The sequence below is a fragment of the Paramisgurnus dabryanus genome, chromosome 18 (assembly GCF_030506205.2).
Source record: "Paramisgurnus dabryanus chromosome 18, PD_genome_1.1, whole genome shotgun sequence".
In the NCBI taxonomy this organism is placed as follows: Eukaryota; Metazoa; Chordata; class Actinopteri; order Cypriniformes; family Cobitidae; genus Paramisgurnus; species Paramisgurnus dabryanus.
In genome coordinates this window covers 18,144,975-18,160,691 of record NC_133354.1, presented here as the reverse complement: position 1 = coordinate 18,160,691, position 15,717 = coordinate 18,144,975, and the positions used below count along the sequence as shown (strand labels likewise).

The following is a 15,717-nucleotide window of genomic DNA, read 5'->3' as shown; positions in this document are numbered from 1 at the left end:
TCTCCTACACACTCCAAACTATATGACCTACAGTGGGGTGCTTGGACTTCAAGCCTTCGCTCAAATGCTCCAATCACTACCCATTAAAAGTAACTCATCTGTGAGGACACACCTCCTTTAGTCCCGATCTAGGCTACAAAGCACACTGGCTCTATGGCCAGCACAAGCTTTTCTTAACTCCTGTGATCATAAGCTTTGGGTAGCTCTGTGAAGAAGCATTGCCTCTAAATGCTCCAAGGAGCACAGTGAGATGTAAAAACGACTGTGAAGCTACAGGCCCCAGTTTTAGCACAGTGCAATTCCCTCACTCACAGGCATGTTGATGTGGGCAGTAAGGATAGGGGTACTTCTTCCTTCCTTCAGCACGAACACCTGCAATATAAAAAACAAATATGCATTATAGTCCTAATAGACTATATACACACACACAGTGTCTCCACATTGTGTGCATATTCAGTATACATACTACAGCAATAGCATGATATTTTAAACATAAGTGCTCACTTTGATGACGTCAGAGATTCCTTTGTCACTCGAGCATTCAACAAAAGTGTCTATAGGGTAATTCAGTCCTGGAACCAGTAGGGGAATCTAAAGACACACAACAATTCACCATGAAACATTTGATGTTGTTTCAATCACTAATAATAAAACAACCTAAAGAAGGTCACCTTGAAGAAGGCTGTCCTCATGCTGTACAAACGTTCATCGTATAGAAAGCTTATAACTATGTTCATGACCGGACGTGCCACGGCTAAGTTCTGAATGTTCAGAGTGAGCTTGAAGGATGGACCCAGCCCTTGAACCTGAGCAGAAACAGGAAGCAGAAATAAAGATCAAAAGTCATCTCCCGTCATTGTGGTTAATTTACTCCTAGTGTTGCTTAACTCACCACAGCATTCATTTTGAGCGGCTCGGTCGGGCTGACCGACATCGGCGTGAGGCTGGACTCGAGGGCTTTGACATAGGCCCGTGCCGCAGCTAGACGTAGCCTGCACAGGTCCATCTGAAAAGCTCTGTGCATGGCTACATAGAAGAAGGCAACAACACTTTAGGGTCCAAATCACAGCACATGTAACAGATGTTAAATTCACTTAAAGTGATTTAGGATGGATTGGAATTCCATAACAACTTTCCATTAAAATCCTCTTTGAATTGGAAGAAATGAAAATTAAATGAAAACATTTACTCACTCTCATGTCATTCCATACCTTTAAGAAATACATAGACCTCACAACAAAAAATATTTTAAAAAATCTGTGTTTGGTTCTAAAGAACAATGAAAGACATTGGGTGTTCAAATGACATGTGGGTGAGTAAATAATGATAACGTTTTTATTTTTTGATGAGCTATGGGTCAGACCAAAACCTCTATTATAAAACATATGAGGAGTTCAGATGCAAAACCCTCTAAGAGCGTCTTGTAAATAAGCATTTTTTTTAATCAACCTCTGTTTAGCTTCAGTAAATTCACTTTAAAGGCAATGAAAAAATGTTATTAGTCAGTAACTGAAATGCCTCATTTTCAAAAATTAATTGGTATCTAACAAATGTGACTGTCTTTTGCGGCAAAACCCTTTAAGTGCATGCAAGCTTTTTTGGCAAAAACCTCCTCCAAAAAAATCCAATTCTTCAGACAAGACATAGATCACTAAAGATGCAACTAGAAACATTGCAAATGATATTCAGAATGTAAAAATGAAGAAACTGAAGTAAATATAATGGGGTGCTGTGATCTATGTCATTGCTACATGTGGATTGTATTTAGGTCCAAATAGTCACAAGGGACACAAGTTTAAATTTGAACCATGGTTGTTTCACACGCTTCATGGTTGTTCATCCAAATCTTCTTCCGTGCATTTAGAGGATTTTACTAAAAAATCATTGTGGATTTAGCCAATAAAGCAGTATTTTAAAATGGTCACGATGCAAAGGTATTTGATGAACATATGAGACATGCAAAGAGCATTCGGTTTATATAATTATGTAATTTTTGACATTTTTGCATATGAGCTCCTCATATTATCTCAGCTGTATGTGTTGAGTTGAGCTGGAACAGACAAACTGCATTTTCCCGCTCTCTCAGGGTCTGGTCCACATAAAGCTTGGTTTTCTTGGGAACGTTAAGACGGATGCTCTGGGCTACTGGGGGGCCCATGGCCGAGTCCCTCTCATCAAACACAGCTGTCCTCTTTAAGATTTTCACAATCAGACCTCCTCCTGATTGGAGATTTTCACACATACACACACAGATTAAGACAAGCAAACTGAAAAATCTTTGTAGCCATTTATGGAATTGGTGTAAACTGTTGTGTATCTAACAAGCATATACATATAAAAACAAAACCTTTTGTGGTCATTATCAGGGTGCAATCTTCTCTTCCATAACGCCCAAAACAAATGCTTGTCACAACATCCTGCAAGATATAAATGATAAAACTCAAGCAGAGTTCTGCTTTAATTTTCAATATAAGACGGTTCTTAAACACTTACTTGTGTCTTGATGGTGTTGATCAGATTATTATCACGGTACATGTGTACTTCACAGTTGGCCAGAGCTACCAGCACAGCCTGGAACCCACGCGCTGGCATGTCCATCAGAGCCATGGTGGTAACAGGTGCGGGCAAATAGGCCGTCCACAGTTTTCTACCCTACAGGATATTTTATGAGATTGTGAACAAGCATTATCATAAAATAAGAAAATAGTAGCAATTAAAACACATGTATTATGGGTTGGTGTAAGGTAAAAAAACTGATTCATACCTTTTGAGTATAACCATGCAGTGTCTCGTGAGTACATCCTACCACTACATTCTTTCCTATTCTCACCAGGCCGACTGGGTGAGAAGACAACTCAATGCAGTACTTTGGCTTCGGTGAGTCCCTTCAACACAAAATGGGTTGACATGTATTTCAAAGTGAAAGTTTGTTTCATAGGTTAATGAACTCATAGGCTCTGTACAAACTATGTGACACTGATAACACCGGTGTCACATCATATTATAAATCCAAATGAAAACAAGAAGGGCATTGATTCCAAAGCAAAGACAAAGTGGCCCTAATGCAGCATTTAGTTTATGAAAACCCAACCTTGTCAATGCATTTTCTTCAGAAAATATAAATCACATTTTTAACACTGTTGTGAGTTACTCTATTCTTGCATGATTTTAGAGTCTTCGCATTCACATAAATGCACTAACCTGCGTAGTATGTAGATGTTGCCATTGCGACAGGCCACAGTGATACGAAACTCCACATCAAACTGACCTGTCACATCCATGAAGGTGGGAGCACTGGGCAGTGACATCTACAGACACAGGGTATACTGTACTTTATAAAACTATCAGTTACGGTTTTTTATTCCGATTGGTCAACAACCGCTGCATCCAACGATTTGGTGTATTACTGCGCATCAATCACTGTTAGCAACGTTAACTTATGTGATACATTTTTTTTTTTTGCTGTTCACAGTCAGTCGGGGACTATTTTTTCCAAGCGAAAGGAAGGCTTTAAGTGATTTTACCTTATGAAAGTTGCATTTACACATTTTTTTTTGCTTTAATATTTTGATAACTTTTTTATTAAAGCAATAAGGTGCTCAATGCTATAAGGTATAGCATGAATAAGTCATGGCTGAAGGGCATTGTTAGGCATGCAACCCCTTAAGCCGTGACTTATTCATGATATACCTTATTGCTTATGTAAGCACTGTAATTGTAAAAAAAGGCTTGTATTTAAATAGTCGATAAACAGGGTTCCTACACCTTGGTTAACTTCAAATTCAAAGACATTTCAAGAACTTTCCAGGTCCAATATTTTCACATTCAAAGTGTGGGGACACATTTTAAATGAGAGCAAGGTTACATTGTGTTACCTGATATATTGTTACAGTGATAATGTGTCAAACACAACTATGCAAAAAAACATTTTGGTATGGATAAAAATTGGCATATAGAAGATATAAGCATTCACAATGAACAGTTTAGCACATGCACTAAAAAAGTCTTGAATTTTAATGATGTCATCCTACACTATACAGGCAATAATATGGATTTTTTCCAGAAAACTTCTTGCACAAAATTGATTCAAGCACTTTCAATTACCTGTATCTAAGTCGGGAATTTTTTTCCCCAGATTCACAAAATTGCAAGGATTTCAAAAACCCATGGGAACCCGAGATTAAAATATATTCCATATGCATAAATGTAAATTTGACCCATAGACTTACCTTGTAGAGGATGGTAAAGGCTTCTGGATCCAATATATAAACGTCACAATTCTCTGTGCCAATCACCAGACAGCTAACTGCATCGTCATCTGCCATATTCTTCTTTAATGTCCCTATACAAGTAATGACTGTCTGTGATAAACAAAAAGACAGAAGTCATGTTATGGACGCCTATTTTGTGTTCATGTGCGCATGATGGTTTTTTCTAAATTCAGATTTGGGTACCTGGCGACGTATAGGCTGTTCTTTGTGAAGATGAACAAAAGTCTCCATTTCCTGTGGATCAAGCATGAGGAACCTGAACAAACATATGACAAACAATTATATTTTTGTAGCTAATCCAAGGTGCTGTTGAGAAAATGTTTTCAATTTATAATAACAATAACAAGGTGTATGCATGAATCATATAATAATAAACATGATCATATGCAGACAATAACAAAAAATATGAGAGGGTAAAATGTTACCGTAGTGATCTGACGGAGAGTGGAATTTCTGCTTTATCCCTATTCAAATGAAAATGATTATTTAGTACGATTAATAAAAGTCTTTAGGAAGCACATCATTAAAATAACAATGTATTGAGGCTAGAACAAAGCATGTACATACCGTATCCCTTCCAACATCTCTTTAAGGGTCATTGGGTCAATCATGTCCTAGGAAGGGCAATAAATCCCATAATTAAATACATACATAAATACATACTAAATTCCCAATATAACAAACAAGTAACATAATAAGATGAAACCCCAAGCAGGCAAAAACATGAGTGTGATATGATGTATAGCTCACCTCCCGAGCCTGACTCCAGAGATCCTGCTCCAAAGGATTCACCTCCAGACTAGGAAGTGTGAACTTGAAGTAAGGTCTTAAGTTCTTATAGACATAAATGAAGGGGCCAGAGGCTACAGCAATGGCTGGGGTTCGTGGCTCATGAAGGTCCATCAGAAAGGAGACCAGGCCAGTCGGTAAGTCCAGTAGGGTGCTTTCACTCAACAGTCCCGTACCACGGTACACCTTTAGCTTTATGTTACACACTCCTGTGCCAAGATCACCCACCACCAGCTGGTATACAAACAAACATATCTCAGATGAGACTTTGTCATCAGTGGGCATTGATTTAACCGTATATAGACCAGTATTTTTTTCAAGCCTGTTCTACCCTGAATGAACTTTGAATGAAATCAGTTTACAAATAAAGTGGCTTATGACCTGAGTTGATTGGAACCGACAGGACCTAAAATATGAAATTTTACCAAGACAGTCTGCTAATACTTTATTTGGTTGAATACAAAAATTGTGCTGACTAGAAAGGCTGGAATGTCTAAATAGTCAACAAAGTCAAATATAATCTCACCTTATTCTCACCATCTCCATGCAAGTCTGAAAGAGCTGTGGAAGAAAGCAGTAAACTTCAGCTGGAGCGTAACGTCAGTTGCTAAACAAACTGCAGCTCGTGATTGTTTTCAGTAGTGTACACTTACCAATGCAAGAGGAAAAGGTATATAGATTGGCGACTGGATCATAATGTGCATCGAGCCATTTGGAAGAAGCCACCGAACTATAAAGAGCACAGGTGAACTCATTTACTACAGTAAACACTAAAGTATATCACTATGTTTTTCATGTAACAATGATATGGTGTGTTATGTAAGGAATTACAGCGCGGGTGTGGACCGGAGTCAATATTACTCTTATATCACATTTACCACAAACATTGTTCTGGTGCCTATTTTTTAAGACATTTAAAAGGTTAGGTGTGCGGTTAACAGAAAAATAATCAACAACCATTGAACATGTCTCAGCTAATCAGAATAAAACATTCAACAGGCCCGTGTATATATTTAATAAGTATATCTTAATATATATCTATTTATTAGCTGGCGCCAGTAGCACCGATCACTTACGATTTAACGCGATGTTTTTGAGAGAAAGTATGTTCATAACTAACGTTACTCACGCGTCTTTCGTGTCTTGTGGAAGAGATGACATGATGATTTGATATCGTTCAATGGTCTGATCTAATCTGTGACCATTGAAGTACTTGGATTGCTTGTGGTTGTAATCCTCAGATCGGCTTTCCCCGTTTCTATGACAACCTATGATCGGATATGCTTACATGCGCTACACAGAAATATTTCCGCCAGGAATTATTGGTCTTAATAAAGAGTTCCGACAACGAATGTTTTTTTTATTCAGCAGTTTTAAAGGACTTACAAAATTGTATCATGTTCCCATTTGTAATAATATTAAACAGGAATCAACAACTAGAAGGAAAAAATAAAACTTGCACAAAAAAAATGAAGATACACCAGATGGGAATTATAAAAGGTTAAACATTAAAGCAGTTTTTGACCTTTGAAAGATTTTTTTATGCCCAACAAAGACAAAACGTAAGAATAATAATCACCCAGAAATATTGATAAGAGGGGCTTCTTTCTGAGGAATTTGCATTTGTGGATAAAGAATTTGCCGAATAAAATAAAAAGATTTATAATAATACTCAATACAATGTTTTGAATTGTGATGAAAGAAAATAATATTAAACGTGTTGATGCATATTTCCAAAAGAAATCATTCCAAAAGGCTTTAACACAAACACACTCACAAACAAGATATACAATTGTCTCTTCCATATCACATTTTTTTTTCAATGCTTTGAATATACTTACTGAGAACACTATTACAAGGGTAACATCTATGTAATATTTTAAAGGTGACTGCTTTGACAACGAATTATACATTTCGCACCAAAAACTCATCACATGGTGTGTTTCATGATTTTATATGTAATCTTTTTTATTAATTTTAGTCTTTTTACAACTAATAGGTTCCATAAATAAAGATAATTTAAGAAATAACAATAGAAAGAAATACGCTCTCGTACGTGGCAGAAATAGAGTGTGCACAACTTTAAGAATTTTTAAGTAAAAAAAAATTAAATATGTATTCATCTGTGAAGATTGGACAAAACGTGTAACAATATTATTTATTATAATTATTTTCAGAGTATTATGTGATAAATTTGCTTATTACTGTATGTCAAAATTCTTAAAAAAGAACCAAACTTTCTGGAGCTTGCTGCTATGTTTGGCACTATGTTCTTTCAATATCTGAGTGTAAAAAAAAAAAAAAAAACGTTTGATCATATGACCTGTGTAAGCTCTACAAGATATGTCATTTTTTTGATAACCCTTGACCTCCCTGGCTTATTTGTGATTCGCCCATATTATACAGATTTTTTTTTGCTGTATGTTCTATTTTTGAAGTAATAATAAAAAAACTCTGTTGTACGGTTGTACCACTCTTTCGTGCCAATATGTAGCCTACTTCTGATGTATGAACTCTTTAGGTGGGAAGGTGTGCTTTATGAAAGGGTATAGGCTACTGCCCAAGTGATAGCTATAGACCATTTTTTTCCACCATTGTAGGCTTATGGTTTTGAATCAGCTTGTTGCATTAATCCAACCTTTTGACCACAATTCTGTTTCTGGTAATTTTTCATTTTTTCCTGTTATATATTAAAAAACATTTTTACAAATACTGCCTGGGTTAAATGTTTATTAAATTAAACATGTAAAAAGTATAATGAATCATTGATGAAAATTCAGAATGAAGATAAATTGATGCATCCATTTTTTTATTTGCCTTTATTATGCAAAAAGACTTTAAACGATTTTCACAAATTATCACAAAGCTCAAAGACACAAAAGATTTACTTCACTGAGGTACAGTGGTGTTCAAAAAATAGCAATGCTGGGCAACATCAGTAGCCTGATAAACCACTGTTATAAACCACTTACAAACAATATACCCATTGGTAATAATATCCACACTTGGTACATGACTGATTCATTGTAAAGTTTAATTAGAAAATTAGTTAATTTTGTGAAAAAAAAACATCTCCCTGTTTTGGTCTCTAACTGAGAAAGGGGGGGAGCAAATGTTTGTTATAAAATATCTGCTGAATTTCTAAGTACAATGGGCTGTTACAGTACACACATTGCTCAGATGAACAATGTAACCTGATTAAAAAGTTGATTTGAGAGGGGAAAATATATAAAGAAATGCAGCAAAGTTCAGGATGTTCGGCTAAAATGATCTCAAATCTTTTAAAAATGGCAATAAACCCAAAGAAAACAAGCAACTACTGTTAGAACAGATTGAAACAGAATGAATAATCAGGATGGCAAAAATTCAGCCTTTCATCACATCTAGAAAGGTCAAAGATTATCTTAAATTATCTGTAAGTACTGTGACAGTCAGATCTCTTTAAACACCACTGCACATGCACAATGTTGCTGAGTATGCATATAAGCTATTGTTACATAAATGTTCATAAGAATGTTAGAGGAGTTCCTATTCTTTCATTTCCCAGATATTGTTTAAGGAATGAACGTATTTCTGGACTGAACAGATTTGTATGGTAATCTCTGGAATCTTTCTCAGATTTAGGTTTAGGGCTGCGTGCACACATGTCCTTCACTCCCCAGCTTACAATACCGACCTATCAAAGATATTTCTTATATTAAAAACAAACATCTCGCAGAACAACATGCACATCTGCTTGTAAAGGGAAATTAACAAACATAAGTGGAAAAATGATTCAAAATGAAATGTGCATTGTATTTTAGTCGCTACATACAGTGAGCTCGTAAGTTTGCACACCCCATGCAGAAACCTTGCGATAAAATATTGCATTTTGCTTGTTTTTAGCTCACCATGTTTTTTGCACGTTCCCTCTCGGTCTGAAAGTTTTAGAGCTCCACTGGTTTCCCTGGTGCAGGGGATGCAGATTGGTCTGAACAGATAAACAAGATATTTTAATAATATGCACTTTCTTATAAGAGTAAAATCACTTCGATCAGCTGTGTTCCTTACTGAATTTCAGGACTCATGATTAAAGGCTCTTCCAGTTGAAGAAGGGCTATGTCAAATTCATAATATTCTGGTATACCCTTGTGACGCTTTGCTGTGAGATTATAGCGAGGATGAGGTATGTACTCTTTAACTTTTATTCCTAAGGGTGGAAACGGAAAACCACAGAGGTGTAGCCACTTCAATTTTTCATTATAAATCAGCTGGGGAAGTAAAAAAATTATTTATTATACAAGTGAAGACATACAATTACCTTCAGACTTTGATTCCATGTCAACAGTTATCCTATCAGGTGTATCGTCAAACTTGAAGCAGTGAGCCGCTGTCAAGATGAAGGTCGATGTGACTAAAGACCCCATGCAATTTGACATCTTTCCATCACTATGCTGCAAAAACAATTAACAAAGTAAGTAAGTAAGTAAAATTTATTTCTATAGCACATTTCATAGATAAAAATCACAAAGTGCTTCATAACAAAAGAAGAATACACAACAATAATAAAAACATTTAAAACATCTAAAACCAGCAAAAGTACGCATTAAACAACAGAGGTACACATAAAACCAGCCCAAAACAACCCTACAGACTAGTTAAGGACTCTTTAAAAAGAAGGGTTTTCAACTGAGTTTTAAAAGTTTCTACACAATTCAAACAGCGAATGGAAGGAGGCAAGGCGTTCCACAACCTAGGTGCCACAGCTTGAGTCCTCCACAGTCAAATTAATGTGAACAATAACAAATGATTGAAAAGCACTTCATTTGTTTTGCTTAAAAAGACAAAGAGATGCCCACATCCACACTGATCTTTGCCAACCAGGGGTATTGACGACGCTTATGGGAATCTGAGCCATCATCATAATCTTTGTAAAGTCCACACAGTTTTATCCTGGGACCCTCATCTGTTAAAGAAATGGTAAGATTAATTCATATACATTATCAATTTAAAGTGTATAGGGTCACTAACTTAATATTTACTCACATTATTATTTTAGAATAATAGTAAACTTGTCAAATGATGAAATAACACCAGCTTTAATATACAATAAATGTTATTTTTGAGATTTATTAAAGGAATAGTCAATTTTCTTAAAAAAATCCAGATAATTTACTCACCACCATGTCATCCAAAATGCTGATGTCTTTCTTTGTTCAGACGAGAAGAAATTATGTTTTTTAGAGGAAAACATTGCAGGATTTTTCTTATTTTAATGGACTTTAATAGAGCCCAACACTTAACACTTAACTCAACACGTAACAGTTTTTTTCAACTGAGTTTCAAAGGACTATAAACGATCCCAAACGAGGCATAAGGGTCTTATCTAGCAAAACGATTGTCATTTTTGAAAATAAAAATAAAAAATATGCACTTTTAAACCACAACTTCTCGTCCAGATCCGGTCGTGATGCACCAGCGTGACCCCATGCAATACGTCATGACGTCAAGAGGTCACGGATGACGAATGCGAAACTACGCCCCAGTATTTACAAGTTTGGAGAAAGAGGACCGTTCCAACGTTGTTGTATGTCGAATGATAATAATTAATGTCTTTGTGTCAGGTTTTTGTTTACAATGGTCCACAATTGTGCGTTTCATATATGTAACACGTGACCTCCCTACTTCACTACGCATTTACGTTAGGTCACGCTGGACCGGACCTAGACGAGAAGTTGTGGTTTAAAAGTGTATATTTGTTATTTTTCTTGTCAAAAATGACAATCGTTTCGCTAGATAAGACCCTTATGCCTTGTTTGGGATCGTTTAGAGTCCTTTGAAACTCCGTTGAAAAAAACTGTTAAGTGTTGAGTTAAGTGTTAAATGTTGGCCTCTATTAAAGTCCATTAAAATTAAACAAATCCTGTAATGTTTTCCTCAAAAAACATAATTTCTTCTCGACTGAACAAAGAAAGACATCAACATTTTGGATGACATGGTGGTGAGTAAATTATCTGGATTTTCTTTTAAGAAAATGGACTATTCCTTTAAGCAGTGTCTTGAGGTTTCACCCTGAAATGCTTTTTAAACAGTACTGAAGAACTTCCCATCTAATCTGGACTCTTACTGGCTGCTTTTTCTTTATTATTTAGTCCAAAAGAATATTTTTTGTAATGTAGGAGTTTTTTTTTCTTTTATATTGTAAATAATTTTTAGACAAATGCTTTCGGATCAAAGGCTTTAAAGATCACAAAAAACATTTCAGTCTAGTAATCACAAACTTTTATATAAACAGAACAAGATAAATTGAGAAACATGATAACATAATACAGTACCAATCATGGTGTCAAACGTCTTCTTTAAATCATGCAGATCTCGAAGTTTGAAAAAAAACTTTTCATTTCCTCTGTCAGTCTTTAAATGATTTATATCCTCAGCATTTACATCATCACCCATTCCAAACACATAAAGGTCTGAAAAGAAAATGTGTATGAGTAATGAGGAATTTTGGACAATATAATACTATAATAATCTTAAAATTACTAATATATAAAAACATTATTCTCAGTTACTGTGCTGCTGTATGTGAATGGCAAAAATACAGAATATTGCCGTCTTATTTTTACAATAAATAGTTTTCTGCTGAGGTGCACCGTGCAAATGCACCAAAATAAAAAGTAGCTTAGATTTTAACAGTGATATAACAACAGACTAAAGGTTCCTGTAAAAACAATACATTTCAAATTCATCCTCACCAAGTTTTTCCTCACGTGACGGATCCTTTTGTATCACAAGATCTTTTATTTGGTCCACCTTAGGTTTGGGATTTCCACCCATGTTGGCTTGACCTACAGTGCGAAATAAGGTGTACAGTTCACTGAATATTATAAACATAAATGAACATTATTAAATTAGTTAATTTTCCACTTAGCAGATCTGCAGCACAATTTTTTATGATTTCAAATTTCACATCAAAGGCCCTTAAACAGATACACTGCTAACCACTTGGAAAAAAGTCTACATTGAAAAAAGTAAAATATATCCAATACCATCAGAGAACAAGATGACAATATGTTGAGTCTGAAGAAAGCTCTTTTTATCAATGATCTTCTCAAATAGCATACTCTCATAAATCCTCCAGTAAACTTGGGCAATATTAGTCCCTGGTCCCGTCCCTTTACCTGTTAGATTAACACAGGGAGATTAAATGACGATATCATACAGATTCACTCTCATATGAGAAACTCATTTAAGTGCTTATCCAAAGAAAACACTTACTGCTATATTTATAATCTCCTAGTTTATTAAGAAATTGTAAGAGGTTATCTTTTTGACCAATCTTAAAGTCTCGCATAGAGACAATCCTGGTAACATCTGTGGCAAAAATCAGGATCTCATAATTTGGGGAGACCTCATAGTAACTGATCTGTGGGTAAAGAATGAAGTCAAATCCATTTTAATTAGGTCCATGTACAGCTGCACGTTACTATAATAAGAATATACAGTAGTACACAATTATGCATTGTCACACGAGTGCTGTTATACTAAATATATTAGCACAACTGTGATTTATTTACTATGGGATATGTGGTAAAGAATAGAAATGCTGGAAATACCTTTTCTATAAGTTTACTAATGACACCTTTCGCATTTTCAAAGTCGTTTTCATTTATGCTATCAGATACATCCAAGGCAATGTAGATATCAAGCTTTCCACCTAAAAAAACACCTTTTATTCACTGTAATTGTTTTTCCTTGCTGAACTTAAGGAATTAAGAATAGGTTTCATGCAATATGCGGTGACAAAATCTCTCAATATGTCAAAACAAACTTGCAGAGGAAGATGACAGTACAAACCTATTTCTTTATACTGTTGAGAAACCTGTAGATTTGTCTTTAGAGAAGAGATTAAACTGTCGGATGCTTCCTCTGGGGTGTCATATGTGAAATCAGCTGTATTTACAAAACAACAACAACATTAAGTCCCAAACAGCCCATGTTTATTTTTAGAAACATTTACAGTCAATGTGGTACAAAGGTCACATGCATGTCCAGTACTCTTGTGTTTCTGTGAAGGAAGTAAGAAGGTTTACCGTAACATTCTGGTTCTGACCCCGTCCACAGGCCACCTTTCTGACAGACTCGCTCACGGGAACCAATCAAGGTCAGTTTACTCTCACAGTTGTATGTGACTTTGTCATCAAAATTAAACACATTTCCTGACCTTGTAGTGCCAGGGGGAACACCAGGATCAGGACAGTGATCCGCTGTGAGAAACACATATGACACAACTTCTTATTGACATGATTTTGTCTCACTATCTAGTTTTTTATACTCCAAATCCCAGGTAACTCACAAAAAAGACTGTTTATGCTACTTTTTTTAAGTACAACTTACCTACTAAAAATCTACTTAATAATGCATGAAAAAAATATTTACTTAATTATTTAACTGTTACTTCATAATTTTTTTATAAGTTAGATTTATTTTAATAATTCCAGTAAATTCTAATATTTTTTTTTTTTTGAAAATTGAAGCATTGTTGTCCTAAAAATATTAAATAAATCGTATTTACTGTGTTATTTTCTTTAACATAGTTCTATGGACTTAGTTATTTTTAGTGTTATAAATGGCATTATAACACAAAATACATTAAAAGTCAGTCATTGAATAAACTTGGGTTTTGACATGCATTGTCAGCACTGTGTAGAGAAATACAATATAATGTTCCGAACCGGGTTCATGTAAAGAAACACTGATCGCCTAAATGGTGACTTCACAAAATTATCATTTACAACAACAATAATATAAGAGCTTAAGCCTTTATAATATTTTATTAACAAATATTTAAGTAGTTAAATTCTTATTCGTTCTTATTCTGTGATAAAGCTTAAAAAAATAAAAATATTCAGGCGCAAAAGATTGTGGGTATTCCTTACAACATGTGCAAATAAATTTAAGTTAATTTTACTTGATTTTTTTAGTTTAATGATTTCATATTCTCCAGTTAAATTAACTAAGATTTTTTACTTGAATCTGTAGATTTTGATTAAAATTTACTTTATTATTTTAGGACTATGTGCAGTGACTATAAAACAGTTAAATAATACAAGAAAATATCTAATAAGACTACCATTCCCACACAGTTCATTTTCTACATGAATTAATTGTGTATTTATCATCATTTTAGTTAGGAAAATCTAGTTCTCAAAATGTTAATATTATTATGTAGACATAAGAGTTAATCTAATATATATTACTACACCAAAAAGTTCGTTTTTTTTCAGTGTAGCCTGTTTGTCTTTGGAATGCAAGGATACACAGGGACAACAAGCAGCTCCACACAGAAAGGCCTCCCAACCCAGCCGAGGTTCGAACCGGGGACCCTTTTGCCGGGAGGCAACAGTGCTACCCACTGAGCCGCCCCTAAATTGCATTACTTGTTACTTACAGTTTCTTCCACAGATTGGTGTGCCACCACTCCACTTCCCATTAGGTTGGCAGATTCGGGACACTGAGCCACTGAATGTGTAGCCAGATTGACATGAGTAGCTGGTTGTGTTGTTCACAAAATACCTCTGCTGATAAGGAGAGACATCGCCGTTTTCAAAACCACGAGGATCGGGGCATGTGACCACTAAGATACATATAGACGCAAATGCAGAATATATAACTCGAATTATGTTTTTGATAGTTTTTAATAAATAAGAATGGATTATAGAGGGATACAGATGTCATAATCTATTGCTTACTCTTGCACTGTGTTTTCCTTGTTGGTTTTGGGTCCCATCTTCCATTTTTACACTGCCGACTCTTAACAGATGGGTAATAACCTTCTGGACAAGTATATCTCAGAACGCTACCTTCAGAAAAACCATTTGAGAGAGAAAATCCCCCCATACTAATGTCCAGATTCTCATTAGAGCACAAAGTCGGAGCACCTGTAAGAAATATAAAAATGATACATTTGATTACAAGTATACATTGAAAAAATATTTCATAAATGTGTTCATAACATCGCTAAGTGTATCTTCACATACTTTTGTCATTTGCAAATGTTAAAGTTTCATGACAGTTCATGTGAATACTGTCAGGATCCTGTCAGAATCATGTCTTATATTATAGTCTTTGTGGCAGGGTTCTGACAGTATCATGTTTTGTGTGGGAACACGTGGCATCAAGTGTTTTTACCCAGCCACGTGTTTCTCTTGTCTTGTCACTTTTTACCCGCTCCCTTACTTGTCATTGATTTCAGCTGTGTCCCTCATTAGTTCTCCCTATTTATTGTCCTTGTGTTTGCTGTTCTGTTCACGTTCGTCTTGTCTTATTCCCTGTCGGTTCCTGTAAGTTTTTGATATATCCAAGTCTTGATCTGTTTATGTGTTGGAAGTTTATTGTTAGTTTTTGTTAAGTTTAGTGTTAGTTTAGTATTGTTTTCCCTTGTCTTGTTTTGCCCCCTCGTGGGTTTTGTTTTTCTGTTTTCCCCGGTTTTGTTAATAAATTCCTTTGTTATTTATGTCTGCATCTGGGTTCGTGTTTTGAGTGTTCCAAACCCTGACAGAACGAACGTGACAAATTAGAACCCAGCAGACATGCATAGCCGTCTTGCACGGAGAGGTCGGAGCTATCGCCTGGAGTGTGAACCGGGTCCTATCTGGTTTGATCCTCTTGTGTATGG

General features: G+C 35.4%; 3 protein-coding genes across 3 annotated transcripts in view; all 3 read right to left on the bottom strand.

The window, feature by feature from the left end:
* Nucleotides 1-199: 199 nt before the first annotated feature.
* Nucleotides 200-6,332, bottom strand: bbs1 (Bardet-Biedl syndrome 1). Its single transcript, XM_065287114.2, has 17 exons — nucleotides 6,190-6,332; nucleotides 5,714-5,790; nucleotides 5,587-5,621; nucleotides 5,022-5,294; nucleotides 4,839-4,885; nucleotides 4,697-4,735; nucleotides 4,455-4,527; nucleotides 4,230-4,361; nucleotides 3,202-3,308; nucleotides 2,765-2,885; nucleotides 2,494-2,652; nucleotides 2,348-2,417; nucleotides 2,062-2,220; nucleotides 893-1,026; nucleotides 672-806; nucleotides 505-591; nucleotides 200-372 (listed from the first exon to the last, which is right to left on the bottom strand). The coding sequence occupies exons 1-17, from the start codon at nucleotides 6,219-6,221 to the stop codon at nucleotides 286-288; spliced, it is 1,767 nt and encodes a 588-aa protein (XP_065143186.1). The 5' UTR covers nucleotides 6,222-6,332; the 3' UTR covers nucleotides 200-285.
* A 1,543-nt stretch (nucleotides 6,333-7,875) lies between these two features.
* LOC135776417 (complement factor B-like) overlaps nucleotides 7,876-15,717 on the bottom strand; it is a 41,343-nt gene continuing 33,501 nt past the window's right edge. Inside the window, exon 18 of the mRNA XM_065287110.2 lies at nucleotides 7,876-8,736. Within this exon, the coding sequence (XP_065143182.1) occupies nucleotides 8,566-8,736 (171 nt within the window). The 3' untranslated portion in view covers nucleotides 7,876-8,565. The remainder of the gene's footprint in view (nucleotides 8,737-15,717) is intronic.
* Nucleotides 9,794-14,975, bottom strand: LOC135776784 (complement factor B-like). The gene is made up of 10 exons (XM_065287702.2): nucleotides 14,792-14,975; nucleotides 14,491-14,676; nucleotides 13,133-13,306; nucleotides 12,897-12,992; nucleotides 12,656-12,756; nucleotides 12,318-12,465; nucleotides 12,089-12,220; nucleotides 11,795-11,887; nucleotides 11,375-11,512; nucleotides 9,794-10,005 (listed from the first exon to the last, which is right to left on the bottom strand). Exons 1-10 carry the CDS (start codon nucleotides 14,937-14,939, stop codon nucleotides 9,875-9,877), a joined length of 1,347 nt encoding a protein of 448 aa, XP_065143774.2. The 5' UTR covers nucleotides 14,940-14,975; the 3' UTR covers nucleotides 9,794-9,874.

What these genes read in the sequence shown, in the direction of transcription:
- LOC135776784 (XM_065287702.2), bottom strand. Translation starts at nt 14,939, where the DNA reads ATGGGGGGATTTTCTCTCTCAAATGGTTTTTCTGAAGGTAGCGTTCTG. An exon ending in TTAGTAAACTTATAGAAAAG is followed by an intron (nt 12,466 to 12,655) that starts GTATTTCCAGCA and finishes CTTTACCCACAG; the next exon opens with ATCAGTTACTATGAGGTCTC. An exon ending in GACGTTTGACACCATGATTG is followed by an intron (nt 10,006 to 11,374) that starts GTACTGTATTAT and finishes TTTCTTTAACAG; the next exon opens with ATGAGGGTCCCAGGATAAAA.
- bbs1 (XM_065287114.2), bottom strand. Translation starts at nt 6,221, where the DNA reads ATGTCATCTCTTCCACAAGACACGAAAGACGC. An exon ending in TCTGGAGTCAGGCTCGGGAG is followed by an intron (nt 4,886 to 5,021) that starts GTGAGCTATACA and finishes TGCCCTTCCTAG; the next exon opens with GACATGATTGACCCAATGAC. An exon ending in TGCATGGTTATACTCAAAAG is followed by an intron (nt 2,653 to 2,764) that starts GTATGAATCAGT and finishes AATATCCTGTAG; the next exon opens with GGTAGAAAACTGTGGACGGC.